Source organism: Hoplias malabaricus, chromosome 13, assembly GCF_029633855.1.
Source record: "Hoplias malabaricus isolate fHopMal1 chromosome 13, fHopMal1.hap1, whole genome shotgun sequence".
Classification (NCBI taxonomy): domain Eukaryota; kingdom Metazoa; phylum Chordata; class Actinopteri; order Characiformes; family Erythrinidae; genus Hoplias; species Hoplias malabaricus.
Window position 1 is genome coordinate 29,592,572 of NC_089812.1, and position 16,662 is coordinate 29,609,233.

General features: G+C 39.3%; 1 protein-coding gene across 2 annotated transcripts; it reads left to right on the plus strand.

Moving 5' to 3' along the window:
* The first annotated feature begins 548 nt into the window (after window positions 1-548).
* On the plus strand, window positions 549-16,417 carry atxn2l (ataxin 2-like). 2 transcript variants are annotated; one of them, XM_066642048.1, is made up of 24 exons: window positions 549-949; window positions 1,326-1,423; window positions 3,118-3,157; window positions 3,366-3,422; window positions 3,609-3,680; window positions 3,859-4,033; window positions 4,169-4,290; window positions 5,294-5,385; window positions 5,684-5,905; window positions 6,174-6,535; window positions 7,084-7,167; window positions 7,272-7,385; window positions 7,514-7,582; window positions 7,696-7,757; window positions 8,091-8,449; window positions 8,739-8,808; window positions 8,964-9,113; window positions 9,284-9,347; window positions 9,813-9,973; window positions 11,680-11,812; window positions 11,993-12,102; window positions 12,355-12,537; window positions 14,633-14,831; window positions 15,708-16,417. In XM_066642048.1, the coding sequence occupies exons 1-24, from the start codon at window positions 929-931 to the stop codon at window positions 15,764-15,766; spliced, it is 3,078 nt and encodes a 1,025-aa protein (XP_066498145.1). In that variant the 5' UTR covers window positions 549-928; the 3' UTR covers window positions 15,767-16,417. The 2 variants fall into 2 exon arrangements, with proteins under 2 accessions (XP_066498145.1, XP_066498146.1); XM_066642049.1 differs by lacking the exons at window positions 549-949; window positions 1,326-1,423 and adding an exon at window positions 2,012-2,123.
* The last annotated feature ends 245 nt before the right edge of the window (window positions 16,418-16,662 follow it).

Below are 16,662 nucleotides of genomic sequence, written 5' to 3' on the forward strand. Positions count from 1 at the left end.
AATGTGATAAACTAGCATTATTGAGTCTCTTAAGGTTGAACTTCCAAAGCAACCTTGACCGTCTATCAGTATCAACGAATACCTGATGTGAAAGTGAAAGCTAGGAGATTTTCATAACCCATTATGGATGTCTGAATGTTTTGTTAAATGGATTCACACTTCAATGCAAGATGTTTTTGAAATATTTTTAATGATTATATCTGAAGTCATGTTGTAGTTGAAATGGGCTGTGACTGGCAAAATAATGATTTTATATGGTGCAAATGATCCTCTTTTTTCATTAATAATATTTATATGAATATGCACAAGATGTAAAATAACATTTCTAAATTTACCTGTTACACACACGTGTATATATATATATATATATATATATATATACACACACACTTAGACAAACAAATCAAACTTTTTGAGGGTAATTTCCAAACTACTATTACAATCTGAAGATTTATGGGATAATTTGATTTAGGCCTCATTCCGAGCACTGTATGTAAAGGTGACACAATGGATTAGTTTGAACTCTGAGGGTGAGAGTGACTGCGTGCATGACTCTTGGTTGCAAAACGTCAATGCGCCATTAAGCCATCTCCCAACAGCCAATGAAAAGAGAGGTTGTTGAAAACCGCTGCCATTATGTTAAAGGAAAATCCTAAAGACGTGGTACCGGCTTTTTTAAATAAGAAATACTGTCAGACATTTGTTGAGAGTGCTCGTGACATGTTTTCGGATTAGAAACGAAAGAAGATACGAGGCTATTGGAAAGAAAACCGTCGAGGAGTGCCGGATATTTCTGACACTTTATACCAAGGTTGAGTTAGCAGTGGTTGTGCTAACGTTAGTACACAGTGGAGAGAGCCCCTTCGCTGCTGAGCAGTAACTCCGGGGGAGATACGCATTGCTGACCGCAGTAGTTAGCAAACAAGACATGTCTTTCCGCCGCCAGAATGTGAGTATTTATTTTTATGTTTGTTGACCTGTGTTAATGGAATTTCATAGGCTGAACACAATCCTTGATTAAAAGATTTTTTCCTTCCACCTTAAATAGCCCATAATATACTGTGCGTCATTTAAGGTGGAACGTAAAAATTGCTCGAGAAGCCAGATATTTTTCTTTGACAGTTTCCAGCAGGCTACTCCAATTAAAGTGGAATCTGAAGTTTCCTTCGGATGGTTCTTTAAATAACTATCGCTCTAGCTAAATAACATGATATTTGTTAGCTATTGATAGCTAACTGAGCTACTCAGTAAGCTGGTTATCCGGTCTCCCATCCTCTTAAAATCCTAATTACGTGTAATTTGTAATACATTTGGTTGTTTTTCAGCCGCCAAGTGGTCGCAGGACCTCTAACGGCACTCCTGGACCGGCCAACATGTCATCCACAGTCCCGATGAACAGCACCAACAGATCTGCCGCGGCGAGGTAATCTGAAATCGGACACTCTCGACACAACAGTCCGGGGACTGTCATTTCACCATGAGGCCTACCGGTTAAAGTGGGCGTGTGCGTTTCACGTAAATCGCGTACAACACCAATTGTGTGCGATTGAATTAGTGAAGCCGAGCGGATAGTTGGAGGAAAACGTATTTGATTGACGTTAACACGACCAATGAAATGTAGAACAAATCCTAAACCCCTGCCTTCACAAAAATTCTGCCTCAATAGGGCCGCAGTCAAATTTGATTGACCCCGGAACCGACCAACGAGCGCAATATGAGATTAGTAATGTTGTGGTGTTGTTTTCCTTGCCCATAGGATACAGAGTATTGTACTGCTGCTGATTTTGGGCGCATTTGAACCTTGGACCTAGAATCCACGTTACAGGAGTATTCAATCACTATACGTTATTTGTAAAGGTTGATTGATTTTCAGCGCGACCTGAAAAGTACCTTGGTGATGAAGAACTCAAAGACCCACCCACTTCAATGACCCGCACCAATAGAAACTTGGGACCGTTTGAATGATATTGTAACGGACCAATAAGCGCCCTCATTGAGGATAGCATCGAGAGCTCCTTAGTGTTTTGTTGTTGTTGTAAACCATATGATACAGAATAGCGTTTCGCTTCTGACTTTCATCGATTTGGGACTGGGAAAAGAGCCAGAATGCACACGACAAAAAAGTAATACATTTAATTGTTTATTCTCAGCGTTCAGATCGATCAGTAGGTGCCAAAAATCTTGCGTTTCACACTTAAATCTGCTTGTCTTGTATTGTTACGATGTCGTTTTGCGCATCTTGGCTAAGGCTAAGCTCAGAGGCTTTGTGGAACCGCTGAAATTAATATCACTTGTCACTGTACATACTTATATTTTCAGAGTAGTGAACGGGCGTCTATATATTTTTGTAATGCAATGTAAACTTTATATTGTTAGCATGCTACGGTTGATGGTTTTCTAGAGAGAGCAGCGTGGCAATCCGGCGACGGCTCGTTGTTTACTTTGTTTTCAGCTCCGTTCTCTAGTTAATGGGCCAAATTCCACAATAAGTTATTCTAAAACCCACAGGGTTTATTCTGAAAATAAAGATAAGGGTGTGAAATGCTCTCTTTACATTATATTGTACTACTTCGAGATGCCGTTAGTGTGTTGCTTATTGTGTTTGCGCTGTAACAGTAAGGCACAAGAAACAGTATCGACAATCACGTGTTCAGCAGCTATCGATATAGTTCAATATTTAAAAAAAAAGATTCCCTTCAACCTGATTGACTAAACATTTTTTATTTCTCACCTCTGTCAACTGGGATATGGCCAATGATACACAAAGATGTCGAGATCATTTTGGTGTCCATAGATAAATATTAGCATAAAACAAGCAGCAGCCTCAAACAGCTATATAGATTTTGCTGGTATTTCCACCCAGTTTAAAAAACTTAAATATTTAAAGTGATGCTGATCTGTCCACGTACATGTTTTTCTGCATTTGTACAAATTCCTGTAATGTAAATTCTATACCATTATGTTTATAAATGCTTATGTATTGGCATTGGCAGATATGTTCATTAAATAATGTAGATATCTGCATCACCCACCTAGAGGAAGTACATAGATTGTTTCTCTTGCATAGCACAAATGATTTATTATGACCATTTGATTTTTGACTCTTATCATTTTCAGGAACAGAAACTCTGTGAAGCCTCCTTCACAATCACCCCCTGTACGTAATATAACACTAACATTCTGTTATTACACATTAAATCTTTTTCTGTTTGCCATGTGTTTTATTACTGGTGTATTTATTTATTTTTTGCTCTCCTATGTACTAGAGCACAGGCGTGTTCTACCTGCTTATACATTTTGCATGTCATGATTTAATTTTATTATTGGTTAATTTTATATGGTATGTTTCATGTTGTTGTTTTAAGGTATTTGAGGGGGTCTACAATAACTCCCGGATGCTACATTTTCTCACAGCTGTGGTGGTGAGTTTCTTTTTGGTCTTCAGGCCTTTTATAGAAAAAAGACAAATCAATACCAAGATGCAGAATCTAAAGAGGTTCACAGTACACCTAATCTATTGTGTCACTTGTCCCAAATACTGCTTGTTCAAAAGCATGTAATGGCTGTTAACTCTTTGTTTTTATCCTCTCTCACTTTTGTATCTCCAGGGCTCCAGGTGTGATGTGCGTGTAAAGAATGGAACTGTCTATGAGGGAATATTTAAGACTTTGAGCTCAAGAGTAAGCTATTTTTTTTAGATGCATTACATGTGTCTTAATCATGTTGTATTATATTGGGATCAAGTGGTAACTGGCAAAAAAAAAAACACCAACCAAATGCAGATGTCTGAAGAGTTTGGACAAATGTTTCAAAGTCACATGAAATGATCTTATGTTGTGTGTGTTTTTTTTTGTGCAGTGTGAGCTGGCAGTGGATGCTGTACATAAAGTAAGGCCAGAAGAGGTTGACCGCTGTGGAGGTGGTATGTCCACACATCCTAGGAAAGAAGAGATCACAGACACCATGATTTTTAGCCCCAGTGACCTGATTACCATGACCTGCAGAGATGTGGACCTGAACTTTGCTATGCGAGGTATGTTTATTTGTGTGTGTGGTTTTTAAGTTAAAAAGTTCTGGAGTGGTGTCCTTAATAACTTATAAAATATGAATCTCTTTGAGGTTTACAAAATGTGAATGATTGTATGTGTCTGCCTGTGTGTGTGTGTAGATACCTTTACAGATGGAGCAATAGTCTCAACCAGAGTAAATGGAGACCACAGAGAGAAGGTTCTTCAGAGGTGGGATGGCGGAGATAGCAATGGAGAAAACTATGATCTAGAGGCAGACACAGTGAGTTTTAATATCTCATGCACTATCAGACATGATCACCAAAATATGAGTGATTTTTTGCATTACACTTTGCAGATTTATCTGTAAGATTAGAAATGATGAAAAAATTGGGAAAGAAAATCACATTTAAAAAGGCCTGCAACCAATGTCAATATATACATAACATATTTCAATTAATTTCCAATCCATTATTATCACAACAAACAGAAATATAGGATAACGTGTTTCATTTCTTGCCTGTGTCAATCTTTATTGACTAGTTTAAGTAGTGCAAGCAAGTCTTTTAGTCAAAAATGTGTCAATACCAATACTCTAGCATGGAGTGAAATATGTTTTTTTTTTTTTTTTTTTTTTTTTTTTTTTTTTTTTTTTTTTTTTTCCCCAAAATCAATGTTTTTTCAATTTTGTGTTCTCAAATGCATTAGAACATACACAACATTTATTTTATAAATGAAAAGATAAGATTGCAACACAGACAAAACAACCTGTGCATTGACTTTGTTTTAATTTTTTGCTTTCCGTCACAGTGGGTCAGAGTTCTGTATTAGATTTCAGCCAAGAATTTTCATTTCAGTCTCTCACTAATAAAACCAAATTTACTAACATAGTTTAATCGCATGCTTATAACTGTGAAATGACTGTGAGAATTGAAAATTATATTTCTTAATTAGCCTCCTTTTCAGTATGTGATTTTATAAGTACTTTGGTGTTGGCTGCTCTGACTTTGTGACAATGATTACTTTCAGACAAAAGGAAACTGAACAGTGTTGTGATGTCGATGGGTAAAGAGATATAGGCTGTTGCACAACAGAACCAGTAGCTCTCTGCTATAAAATGTGTATTTAAATGTCATGTGTAAATCAAATTTGCAGTGGAGACATTGCAAATGTGTAGTCACAAAGTGATGTAGTGGACTCTTAGTCTAACATTTCTTGAGTGCATTTAGGAGCTTTTAAAGATCTATGATGAAGAGTTTAACTTTTTTTTTATTTTTATTTGTTAGTCTAATGGTTGGGATGCCAGTGAAATGTTCCGCTTCAATGAAGAAACATATGGTGTGAAGTCCACCTATGATTCCAGCCTCTCTATGTATACGTAAGTCTTTTACTTTATGCCCTCACTCAGACAGACAGACAAACATACACACATGACTTGCATACGGCAGAAAAGTACAGTCATTGTTTCCCATTCTGTTATGCTTGTAAGAACATGTTTCAGATTCAGATAACAGTTTATTCTAAATTGGTTTTGTTTGAGGTTTTATTTAGGAGATCAGGAGCAAAGGGCCAGAGTGTATCTTTTGGTCTTTTTTAGCTTTTTAAAAAAATGTTGTTTCTTTATGCTTGGTAATAATTGAATCTGTCTCTTTATATTATCTTTGTCACTATCACAGTGTTCCCCTAGAACGTGGTAGCACAGAGGGGTTTCGACAACGAGAGGCACGAGCTGCACGTTTGGCCAGTGAAATTGAGGCCAGCTCTCAGTACCGCCACAGGGCGGCGCTGGAAAATGATGAAGGAAGGACAGAAGAGGACAAATACAGTGCAGTCTTGCGGGATGGAGCGGAGAGAGAGAGGGGCAGAGACAGCCCTGGGTTCTCCAGTTCTGGGAACAGGTTAGTCTTCTAATATCACTTCCTTAACTTACCCGTTATTTTCAAAGACTTCTGAGTGCATATTGTGTTAGCGTAGCCATAAAACACAATACGTACAATTATTGTTTGTTTTTTACATTTTATTTAAAATATTTATATAATATTAATCAACCTACTTATACATAATGGGCTAAATGTATCATGACACCTCTATTTATGTGCTGTCAACTTTGTGAGTAATGGTGATTGACTCTTTTGAACTTTCTCCTTCACTGTTGGTTTCTGTTAGGGAGGGAAAGTACATTCCCTTACCCCAGAGAGCAAGAGAGAGAGAAATAGGTGCTAGAGGTGAGAGAGAAAGGGGCGGGGCCTCCTCCACGCTTCCTAATCGAACAAATAGGCCTGGTCCCTCAAGCTCCTCTCCCAGGCCACCTCTTCCCTCTGGCAGCGGTCAGCCTACCCCACCTTCTGACAGGAACAGTCCACTGTCCATCAGAGGAGGATATTCTCCTCATCAATCTCAGTGTAGTCCACCTGCTCAGCCTCGCCCCTCAGAGCAGGGCCATGCCAGCCCCCCTGCCCCTCACACACTCCCCCACTCACTCTCACACCCACAGTCTCTATCAGACTCCGCTCGACCTATAAATGGAGGTAAGGTTTGTGATTTGTGTGTAATATATGACTGCCCAAATGTTTGGGATCGTATTTATTGTTAGTCACATTTATTTGAATTAGAGTAAGAATTAAATTTAGAAATTAACTTGTATATTTTGGTATCTTGTATTTTGGGAACAAAAGTGTTATCTTGCACTTTTTTAATTTAGTGTGTTTACAAAAAGATATTTGTATTTTCTTATTGGATGTGTTTATGTTCCTGCTCAGTGCTAAACAGCTTTTTGTATTTTTGTCATTTACAGTGCGCAAATGTTCATATTGTGAATTATTCAAAACAAAAAGGTGTACCTGCTAGCGTCACATCAGAGCTATGTAATATTATATTAGGGTTGGCTAATCTTTCATATAGCCAGTACAAGAATTTCACATGTATGTCATTGAAAATAATGAACTTCCTTAGCCATGCTAGTCCACAGGAAGACTTTATCATAATGAATGGTCATTCCAAATTTGTGAGTGGTATTTGATTCTAAAAAGGATTGTATAAACTTGTCATGGTGAGATATTTTACTTTTGTAAAACAGTGTCATCCAGAACGTCACCCAAGTCTCAGAGACCTACACAAACCAGAAGCTTACGCACATCCAACTCCCACTCCTCACCTACAGGTGAAGACAAATGAATATAAAGAATTATACACTCATTTGATTACATTAACTAACAAAGCTGTCAACGTTGTCAAAATTTTAATGTTATTTTCTTCTCTCTAAAGTCTCACATTCCCCCAAACCTGATGCACCCACCCAGGACCCACCTCTGGACACGTCTATAGTTAGCATGGCGACCCCAAAGCCCTCTGGCCCCACCCCGCTCTTCCCTGTAGATGGTGAGCAGCATTATTTTCAGACCCATTGAGACCCATTTTTTTCTGATTGCTTAAACTACTGTTTCTGCCTGTTGTTTCTGATCTTTTGACTCCTTTTCCATATTTCTCTCTCTGTATCGGTGTCTTAGTGAATGAGATCTTGTCCAAGGAGAGGACAGAGAGCTCTGCCAGTCCTCAGGATGGCAAGAGCAGCAAAGGTAGTTCATTCAAAGCTTGTACTTCTGACTATTAAATTGTCGTTACATTGAAATAAAGTAGTCTAGTTCCACCTGAAAGAAATACTGAGTTTCGTGGTGTCTTTGGTTCACAGTTGCTTCAGTTCAGCACAGATCACAGATAGAGGAACTTCGGAAGTTTGGGAAAGAGTTCAGGGTGAGTGTCACTGTGGTCATTTCCTATTTGACCCTGGATAATATTGGTTTTCTTTTTTCATTAAAATTAGGCAATAATACATTAAAATGTACCTTTACAATAAATTTGCCATGGTGACCAATCTGCTCAGGTGGTTTAGGTGAGCTGGTTTGAGTCTAAATAGAAGTGTTCACACTTTCTCTAATGAACCACACTGAGAGAAACTGCAGTTTTATTCAAACCAAATCTGACAAGTATAAAAATACCCTAAGTCTATTCAAAACCTTCTGATCAGATTACTTGATTTTTAATAGTGAAAAAAAGTTGCATTTTGCTCTTTCTTTTTTCTCTCAGCTTCAGCCCAGCTCCTCCCCATCCAGCCCAAGTACTTCATCCACACCCGGTGACCCCACTCAACCCAGCCCTGTTCACAGCACACAAACGGAACCCATCCCCTCCACAGACCCCCAAAAAATCTCACCTACTCAGGAGCTTCTGTCAGCTGAGATGGGAAGAGAAACAAGTGCAGAGGGCATCACTCCATCTACCCCGCCCCAGATAACGCCTTCTGCCACACCCACTGCCACACCTGGCAGTACTACACAGTCTTCTGTTGTAGACAGGCAAATAGCAGTATCACCCCAGCCTGCGAGGACCCCTGGTAGAGAGGATGGCAGATCAGAGGCTCCAGAGAGAGTGGAGGGTGTGACTGAGTGAGTATGAACCATGCTGAGATTATTATTATATCTTTTAACTAGCAGCACTATGTGCAGTTGGTTACACATGATTTTACATGTCATGTTTCAAAGACTTACATAGAAAAAGTTCTGTATTTGGGCTTGATACAAATGAGGCCTAATTAAAGCTCTTTTAGAACTACCTTGGGCTCTGTCCCTGAAACAAAGTTATACCACAAAAATGCATAAAAGAATTTTGTGTGTATTTTTTATTTTTTATTAAGTATTTTGTTGCCACTTCTGAACCTTGTTTTGTCTCTGTCAGTCAAGTAAAGAAATCTACACTAAACCCCAATGCCAAAGAGTTCAATCCCAACAAGGCCCCTCTCCCTATGGTGAGTAAACTTGGTAAAGCCTTATTTCAGACTAGTTTCTGCAGACGTAGTAACATGTATTGAGCACACAATTACTTTATTAAATGTTGTGTTTTCCTAAATTCTTGTACTACGGTTTATGAATGTCACCAGCTTCTGTTGTGTTTTGTGTTTAGGTGAAGCCCTCTGCGACACCTACGCCTCCTCGGCCCACGCCTCCAAGTCCCTCCGTGGTGCTCCAGCCTCCTGCAGGACAGGGAGCTATCTACAGCCACCAGTATTTGAGCTACATGTCACCCATACCGTTGCAGGGCCACTCTGTACAGGTATATAAACATGTTGCCTCTGGTTTCATTAGATGTTTCTGTCAATGATATTATAACTGCATCCTTATTTAAATTACATATATGTGTTTATATATACAGACCCTATCCCTATCTCAGTTAGATTTATGTAAATTCTGGCTTGCTCTAAGTGATCAGTCTGTTTCTGCCAGGCCCCTCAAATGTACCAGTATGCTGTGCCAACAGTCAGCCAGGGCAAATACGCCAGAGCTAAAGGTAAACACCTTTACACATGCAGTGCTGATGCACTACAACATATACAATATGGGCTTAACAAATTACCCATCAGTGTTTGGTAACAAATACTAGGCAGTGCTTTTTAATATTTTGATCATTATTGTTGTTGTTATATAATTGGGCTTCATATTTATGCTCATTGGCATAGAAAATACAAGCAATGATATATTTTGTTTATCATCTTAAAATCCTATTAATAGGATAATTATACTTTTTAAATGGGCCTTACTCTGGTTTGTTTCATACTTTTGACTTAAAGATGGAATTAAAAAGCAGAGTTTGTCCTCAAGTCTTTATTAGAATTATTATTTACAAGGAGGTAGGACTTTTACCAAAGGTAAATTTAAAAAAGTACACACTATTTTGTGTTTTACACTTACCAAGACTGTTCACGTTTATGTAAGAATACATATACAAAACGGATTGGATCCTTTTCTTTCCCAGGCTCAGTTGTAAACTCTCGTCCAGATCACAGTTCTTCGGCGCCCCCTATGATCCAGGCAGCAGCTTCTGCAGCAGGTCCTCCTTTGGTGGCTTCCCCTTACCCCCAGTCTTACTTGCAGTACAGCCAGGTCATCCCTGCAATGCCTCACTACCCTGGACAGGTATTTGGATATCTTAAAGCTTACAGTGCTTTGAAAATGTTTTTGTCTCTTTCCCAGTTTCTTCAAATTTAGGTTATTTATCACAGCTATACACCAGCCAGCCATTGTATTATAAAATTTTGGAAATCTACCATTTACCAAACTTATTTCACTGTAGGGCTCAATGGCGCTAGTCATGATTAATGAAAATGTTTTTGAATAAAAAATATTAAATAATAGTGTTGCACGGATACTGATACTGTATTGGTATCTACACCGAAACTGGCACTTAAACATAGTAACGTATCGGCTACAGAGAGCACCGATACTATAGGTGTGTTGGAAATGGCCCATTACTCCCTATTCCCTACATGTAGTACACATGGAACTTTTTGGGACACACCCCATGAAGCAGATACTGACGCGCATACGCACTGCTAGAATTTAAGGTTGGGGCAGATTATCAACAGACTGGTCACAGTACACAACTGTTTTTGTCAATTTTTACGGAGACTGGAGAAATGTCACACACACTGCATGACTGGGGATAACACACTAAACGACCCCAAACTGCCAGACAAAGAAGTTTAATTCACCACAGTAGAGAACACATCTCCGCTGGACTCTAGAGTCTATTGGCTTTGGTTTTACACCACTGTATCTGACACTTTGCAATATGCTTGGTGGTGTAAGGAAGCAGCTGCCAAGGGAAGGAAACCCACACCATGAAGCTCCCTACAAAGTGTTCTTGAGCTCATCTGAAGGCCACTTGAAGTTTGGAGATCTGGAGAGATTGACAGCAGAATGTTGGAAACCTCTGTGCACAGCATCCACTGACCATGATCTGACATGAGTTGCTGTCATTCCCATTCATTTCCATTTTGTTATAATACCACTGACAGTTGACTGTGGAATATTTAGCAGCGAGGAAATTTCATGAATGGACTTGCGCAGGTGGCATCCTTCCCTGAGCTCCTAAGAGCAACCCATTCTTTCACAAATGTTAGTAGCTTGCCTAGGTGCTTGGTTTTATTCATCTGTGGCCATTGAAGTGATTGGAACACTTGAATTCAATGAATTGGTGGGTGAGTGAATACTTTTGGCAGTATAATGTATACCAATCTGGAAAGTGTTACAAAGATACTGCTAAGGCCCTGGGACTCCAGGGAACCTTTATCCACAAACCCATTATCCACCCATGTGGATGTGTGACCCATTATCCACAAACGGAGAAAACTTGGAACAGAAAGGAACCGTCCAAGAAGTGGCCATCCACCCAAAATCTTTTCCCAGAGTCAACTCTTCTAGGAGATCACCCAAGAAGCCCGACTAACATCTAAATAACTGCAGATCTCACATTCTTCAGTTAAGATCAGTGGACACAATTTCAGTGTAAGAAAGACAGAGGGCAAAAATGACATCCATGGGAGAGTTGCAAGGCGCATGTCACTAGTGACCACAATCACTCCTGGGGCTTCTTTGCATCTGCAGGACCGGAATGACTTATATTGACTTTCTTTGATTGCAGTCGTTACTCCCAAGCTAGCACAAAAATTTACTGGGTTTAGCGGGGCAAATACTTTTTCACAGCACAGTATATCCTACATCTCTACTTTATGATTATTCGTAAGCTGTATCACTGACTTGTCATATAACTGATATATTCTGATGATCTTGTTACCCTGACTCTTCATAAATCTGATGACACATCTTTTGCTCTCTGCTAGCCGGTGTACTCCATGCTGCAGGGTGGTGCGAGGATGCTGAGTTCTGGGGGTCACCCCCAGGCATTGGGTCCTCCTGGCCCTCAGTATCCTGGGCAGACAGAGGGACCTCCAGGGGCCCAGCAAGGCATGTATGGTATGTATATATGCAAACATCCTTCTGATTAACCACTTCAGTACATGTACTGTTTTATGAACAATCAAGAACATGTATGCATTAGTTTAAGTATTTTCAACTCTTAAGACGAAAATAACACTTTTATAGTCCATGTATTAGCAAAATTGCTAATGTAATATTTTAATCTTTCACTTTCAGCTCCCCAGTCATTCTCCCATCACTCAGGCTCCTTGCATCCTCCACAGCCCTCCAGCACCCCCACAGGCAACCAGCCCCCACCACAGCACCCTGCTCCCAGCCCAGGACAGGTAGAGCTACTTGTTAACTCACAACTCAGAACATATGGTACAACTATTTGTTTAGATTGTTGGGTTGTTGCTGTTCTTATTAAGGATATCCTGATAAATCAGATATATAATATGAATTATACATGGATATGTCCTAGTCCTGTTCTCGTAATATCATGAAAGTATGACTCCTATTAATCCAGTGAAGACAACTGTATTCATATTATTTGCAGATTGAATTTATTGTGTTTTCTCTTGCTTTTTTTCTTGTAGTCTGGTCAGTCAGGTCCACAGCCTCAGACTCTTTACCATTCAAGTCCATTGTCAGCTCCAACTCCCCCAAACATGCCTCCAGGCCACAGTTCACCACAGGCCTCCTATTCTCTACAGGGCTACAGCCTGACAGGCCCTCAACCACTACCCCACCCTTACACCTCCATCAGCCAGCTTGCACAGGTACTGCACTATTCACATTCACTATACATTCACTCTGTATCCTTGTACATGCAAACTCATCTGAATCAAATAATTCCTATGAATTGTGGTGTTTTTTTTTTTTTTTTTGGTTTTCTTCCCCTCCCCCCTTCACTGCATTTTTAAACATAGTTGTACTCAGTGGACTGGGCAGCCCTGTTTTTAATGACAGATTTAGTTCATTTTCAAAGTTATTATAATATTTATAGCAACTAAATTTAAATATCAAATTGGCTACACTTTTATTACCCAATTTCCATGTATTGGTTGAATTTAACAAATAAAAATTTATAAAACAAGAAATGTAAATAGTGATTTTAATTTTAACAGTTGTATACATATAAACGGTGGGACATTTATATGGATACACCTTAATAAAATGGGAATGGTTGGTGACATTAACTTCCTGTTTGTGGAACATTAGTATATGGGAGGGGGGAAATTTTTCAAGATGGGTGGTGACCATCTTGGCCTGGCAGCCATTTTGAAGTCGGCCATTTTGTATCCAACTTTTGTTTTTTCTATGGGAAGAGGGTCATGTGACACATCAAACTTATTGGGAATTTCACAAGAAAAACTGGTGTGCTTGGTTTTAACGTAGCATTATTCTTTCATGAGTTATTTACAAGTTTCTGACCACTTATAAAATGTTTCAAAGTGCTGCCATTGTGTTGGATTGTCAATGCAACCCTCTTCTCCCACTTTTCACAAGGTCTCTTGATCTGACCCCCTTAGACTTTTATCTTTGGGGTCATCTGAAGGCAATAGTCTATGCTGTGAAGATATGAGATGTGCAGCACCTGAAACTACGGATACTGGAAGCCTGTGCTAGCATTTCTCCTGCGGTGTTGCTATCAGTGTGTGAAGAGTGGGAGAAGAGGGTTGCATTGACAATCCAACACAATGGGCAGCATTTTGAACACATTTTATAAGTGGTCAGAAACTTGTAAATAACTCATGAAAGAATAAGGTTACCAAGCACACCATTGTTTTTCTTGTGAAATTCCCAATAAGTTTGATGTGTCACATGACCCTCTTCCCATTGAAAAAGCAAAAGTTGGATCCAAAATGGGTGACTTCAAAATGGCCACCATGGTCACCACCCATCTTGAAAATTTTCCCCCCTCCCATATACTAATGTGCCACAAACAGGAAGTTAATATCACCAACCATTCCCATTTTATTAAGGTGTATCCATATAAATGGCCCACCCTGTATGTGTGTGTGTGTGTGTGTTTTTTATATATATATATATATATATATATACATACATACACAGACCCCCACAAACACAGAGCTGAAACTGGGACACTAATATATGAAAGGTTGAACTGCAGGGCAAATATGCCAGCAGAGGAGGATGTGAGAATAAATATGTTAATTCTGACTCCCACAGAGTTAGACAGTGGGCACAAGAAGACACTTCATTTTATCATGCCACTCAGATTCACTCAGTTGATGTTACAGTCATTCAGAAGTTACTCAGCACTCTCACAAAGCGTTTAATTGAGAGACCCTGGGGGGGTCTGTCTCAAAATCTAGTCTTGTCTACATAGAGAGCATTTTATGTCAGTGTGCGCGCTCCTGTCACATAGGCTGCCCAAATTATTAGATACATTAAATATGCTGCCTATTGAGATACCTTAATCTGGCTGAATTTTAAGGCAACACCGAACCATTCCTCAGTCGCTAAAGCAATTGCATGATACGCAAGCACAACTCCTGCCTATCTTGCTCTTCTTTCGGAGCCAAAATAATTTAAACCGCGATATAAAAGGAAGATATGAATCCATTACGCTGAAACATGAGGCAAGGCTATCAGCCGAGGTAAGTAAACACTGGTTATGTGAAATGTGCAAAGACAAGCCATGACACATCTGCCTTATTAGGATATACGTTTCTTATAAAGCTGCCTACTTAAACAAACAGCTGCCTACATAGTTATTGCTTACATAGGAAGCTCAGTAGGTTTTTGAACAGACCATTTGTGACACATTTATTCATTATTACATCAAGCCTTTGACTGATCTTTAATTTTTTTTTTGTTTGTTTTCTGTGTCTTTCTTTTCTTTTTAAGGCTCATGTTTCAGGAGCTCTGTCGGGACCTCACCATTCTGGAGGTCATGGCCATACACCAGTGATGCTGCTTCATGCCCCTCATCCCCCCCCTCAGCAGGGTCCTGGTTCTGGGCCTGGTCCCCAGCACCCCGGCCATGGACCCCCACCACCACAGCAGGGAGCCCACCAGCACTACGCATATATTGGGAACCCACATGGTGAGGCTTCACTATGATTTTATTGACCGTTGAAAGTATGTTCCTGACACTTATTTTTATATAGTTTTTATCCCGCATGTATAATACACTTAATCAAATTCTAGTACCACTTCTACCATTTTTGCCATCTAAAAACATGACATTTTTTTATTTGTCAGATATATTTTTACTGCTAGTAAGGTGAGCCAGATGGGTAATACTTAACATGTTAAATCAGTTGTAACCAGTTTTTTGGGTGTTTGCATGTGTTACTGTTCCATGCATCGGGGAACAGGGAAAAAAACATTGAGGAATTAGTTTGCTTTATCAATATACTGACACTGCAGCACTTTTTTGGGGGGAAAAATGTCCCCTGTTCTCATGAGGCCTGGAAGGGTAAGACAGAAAAAGGCTGAACCCTGCTAGTCAAAGCTGTTACAACATGCTAATTCTTTACGCTTAGTTCCTCTGAATTTTTTCCCTGTTCTCCTGATGCCTGGAAGGTTAAGACAAAAAAAAAATCTGCTGCCCCCTGCTGTTCAACAACTGGTGTAACATGCTAAATGTTAGCCAAATATTCTTATTGTACATTTTCAACTTCTGGCTTACTTGTTACAAGCATCAATCATACAATATTCCCCCTCCTCAAATGTTTTCTCTACATGTTCAACTATTTAAAAAAAAAAAAAAAAGAAGTCTCAGGAATGCATTTTGATGATTTTATTTTTACCCCCCCCCTCCATTTTAACTATCAGGGTTTCCATACCTGTCACTTATGCAGTAACTTTACACCCCTACTAGGTTCTGCTATTCAAAAAGCTTGAAGGGATTTTTGTAGAATGTTGCAAGATTGACAAATACTTAATACAATTGTTTCATTTTTTTATTTTATCTCAGCTGTACAGGTACAGGCCCACCCTTCCCAGCAACTATCCTTCCCCCCACCTGGAAACTGAGTGACCACTGATTGAGAGAGTGGCCTGATGTGTGAAGTGAGGTCCTCTTGCTGATCCCGGAGTGAATTTACATGAACAGTCAAATAGTCACACATGCAACTTCTCCAGAAACTGAGATTTGTTTTATCTGTTTAAAGGAATTAAGGTTTTCGTTTAAGTGGAATGGACGGGGGCACAGAGTGTGTCTAAAACAGGGAATGAGTGAACGAATGAGAATTAGAGAATGAATGTGAACCAATGAAGAAAGCTCATGCAGAGTGAGACATTTTATAAAGATAGGTTTTCCTCCTTTACCCCCTAATTAAATAATAAAAAAAAACAATTAAAAAAAGAAAAAAAAAAGAAAATGTACAAAAAATAAATAAAATTTCAAACTCTCAGTTTCTTTGTATTGTATGTTGTCAATATAGTTAGTATTTATGCTGTTTAAATAGTTTTAATTGGATGATTTATGAATAGATTTTTCTATTTGCTGCAAACCATTAAAATAATTTACTAGATCATCTCACCCTAAACAGTGGAGCTGTGCATATATACACACACATACACAGGGGGTCCTCAACTTACGACGTTGATCCATTCCTACGTCGCGTCGTACACCGATTTCTGGTGTAAGTCGGAACATATGTACGTACTGTACGTAAATAACATACTGTAAGCACTTACCCTATCCTAGCACCTATCCTCCTTGGTCCTGAGTCGCGTAACCGTGTATTCTTCCACCGCGCACACCAAACACGAATTTCGAGTTACGACGTTTACGACGCAAAACCACTTAAGTCGAAACAAGGCTTTATACAATAAATGGGAGATGTCGTAACCACGAAACATCGTAACTTGGGACTGACGTAACCCGAGGACCTCCTGTGTGTGTGTGTATATATATATATATATAT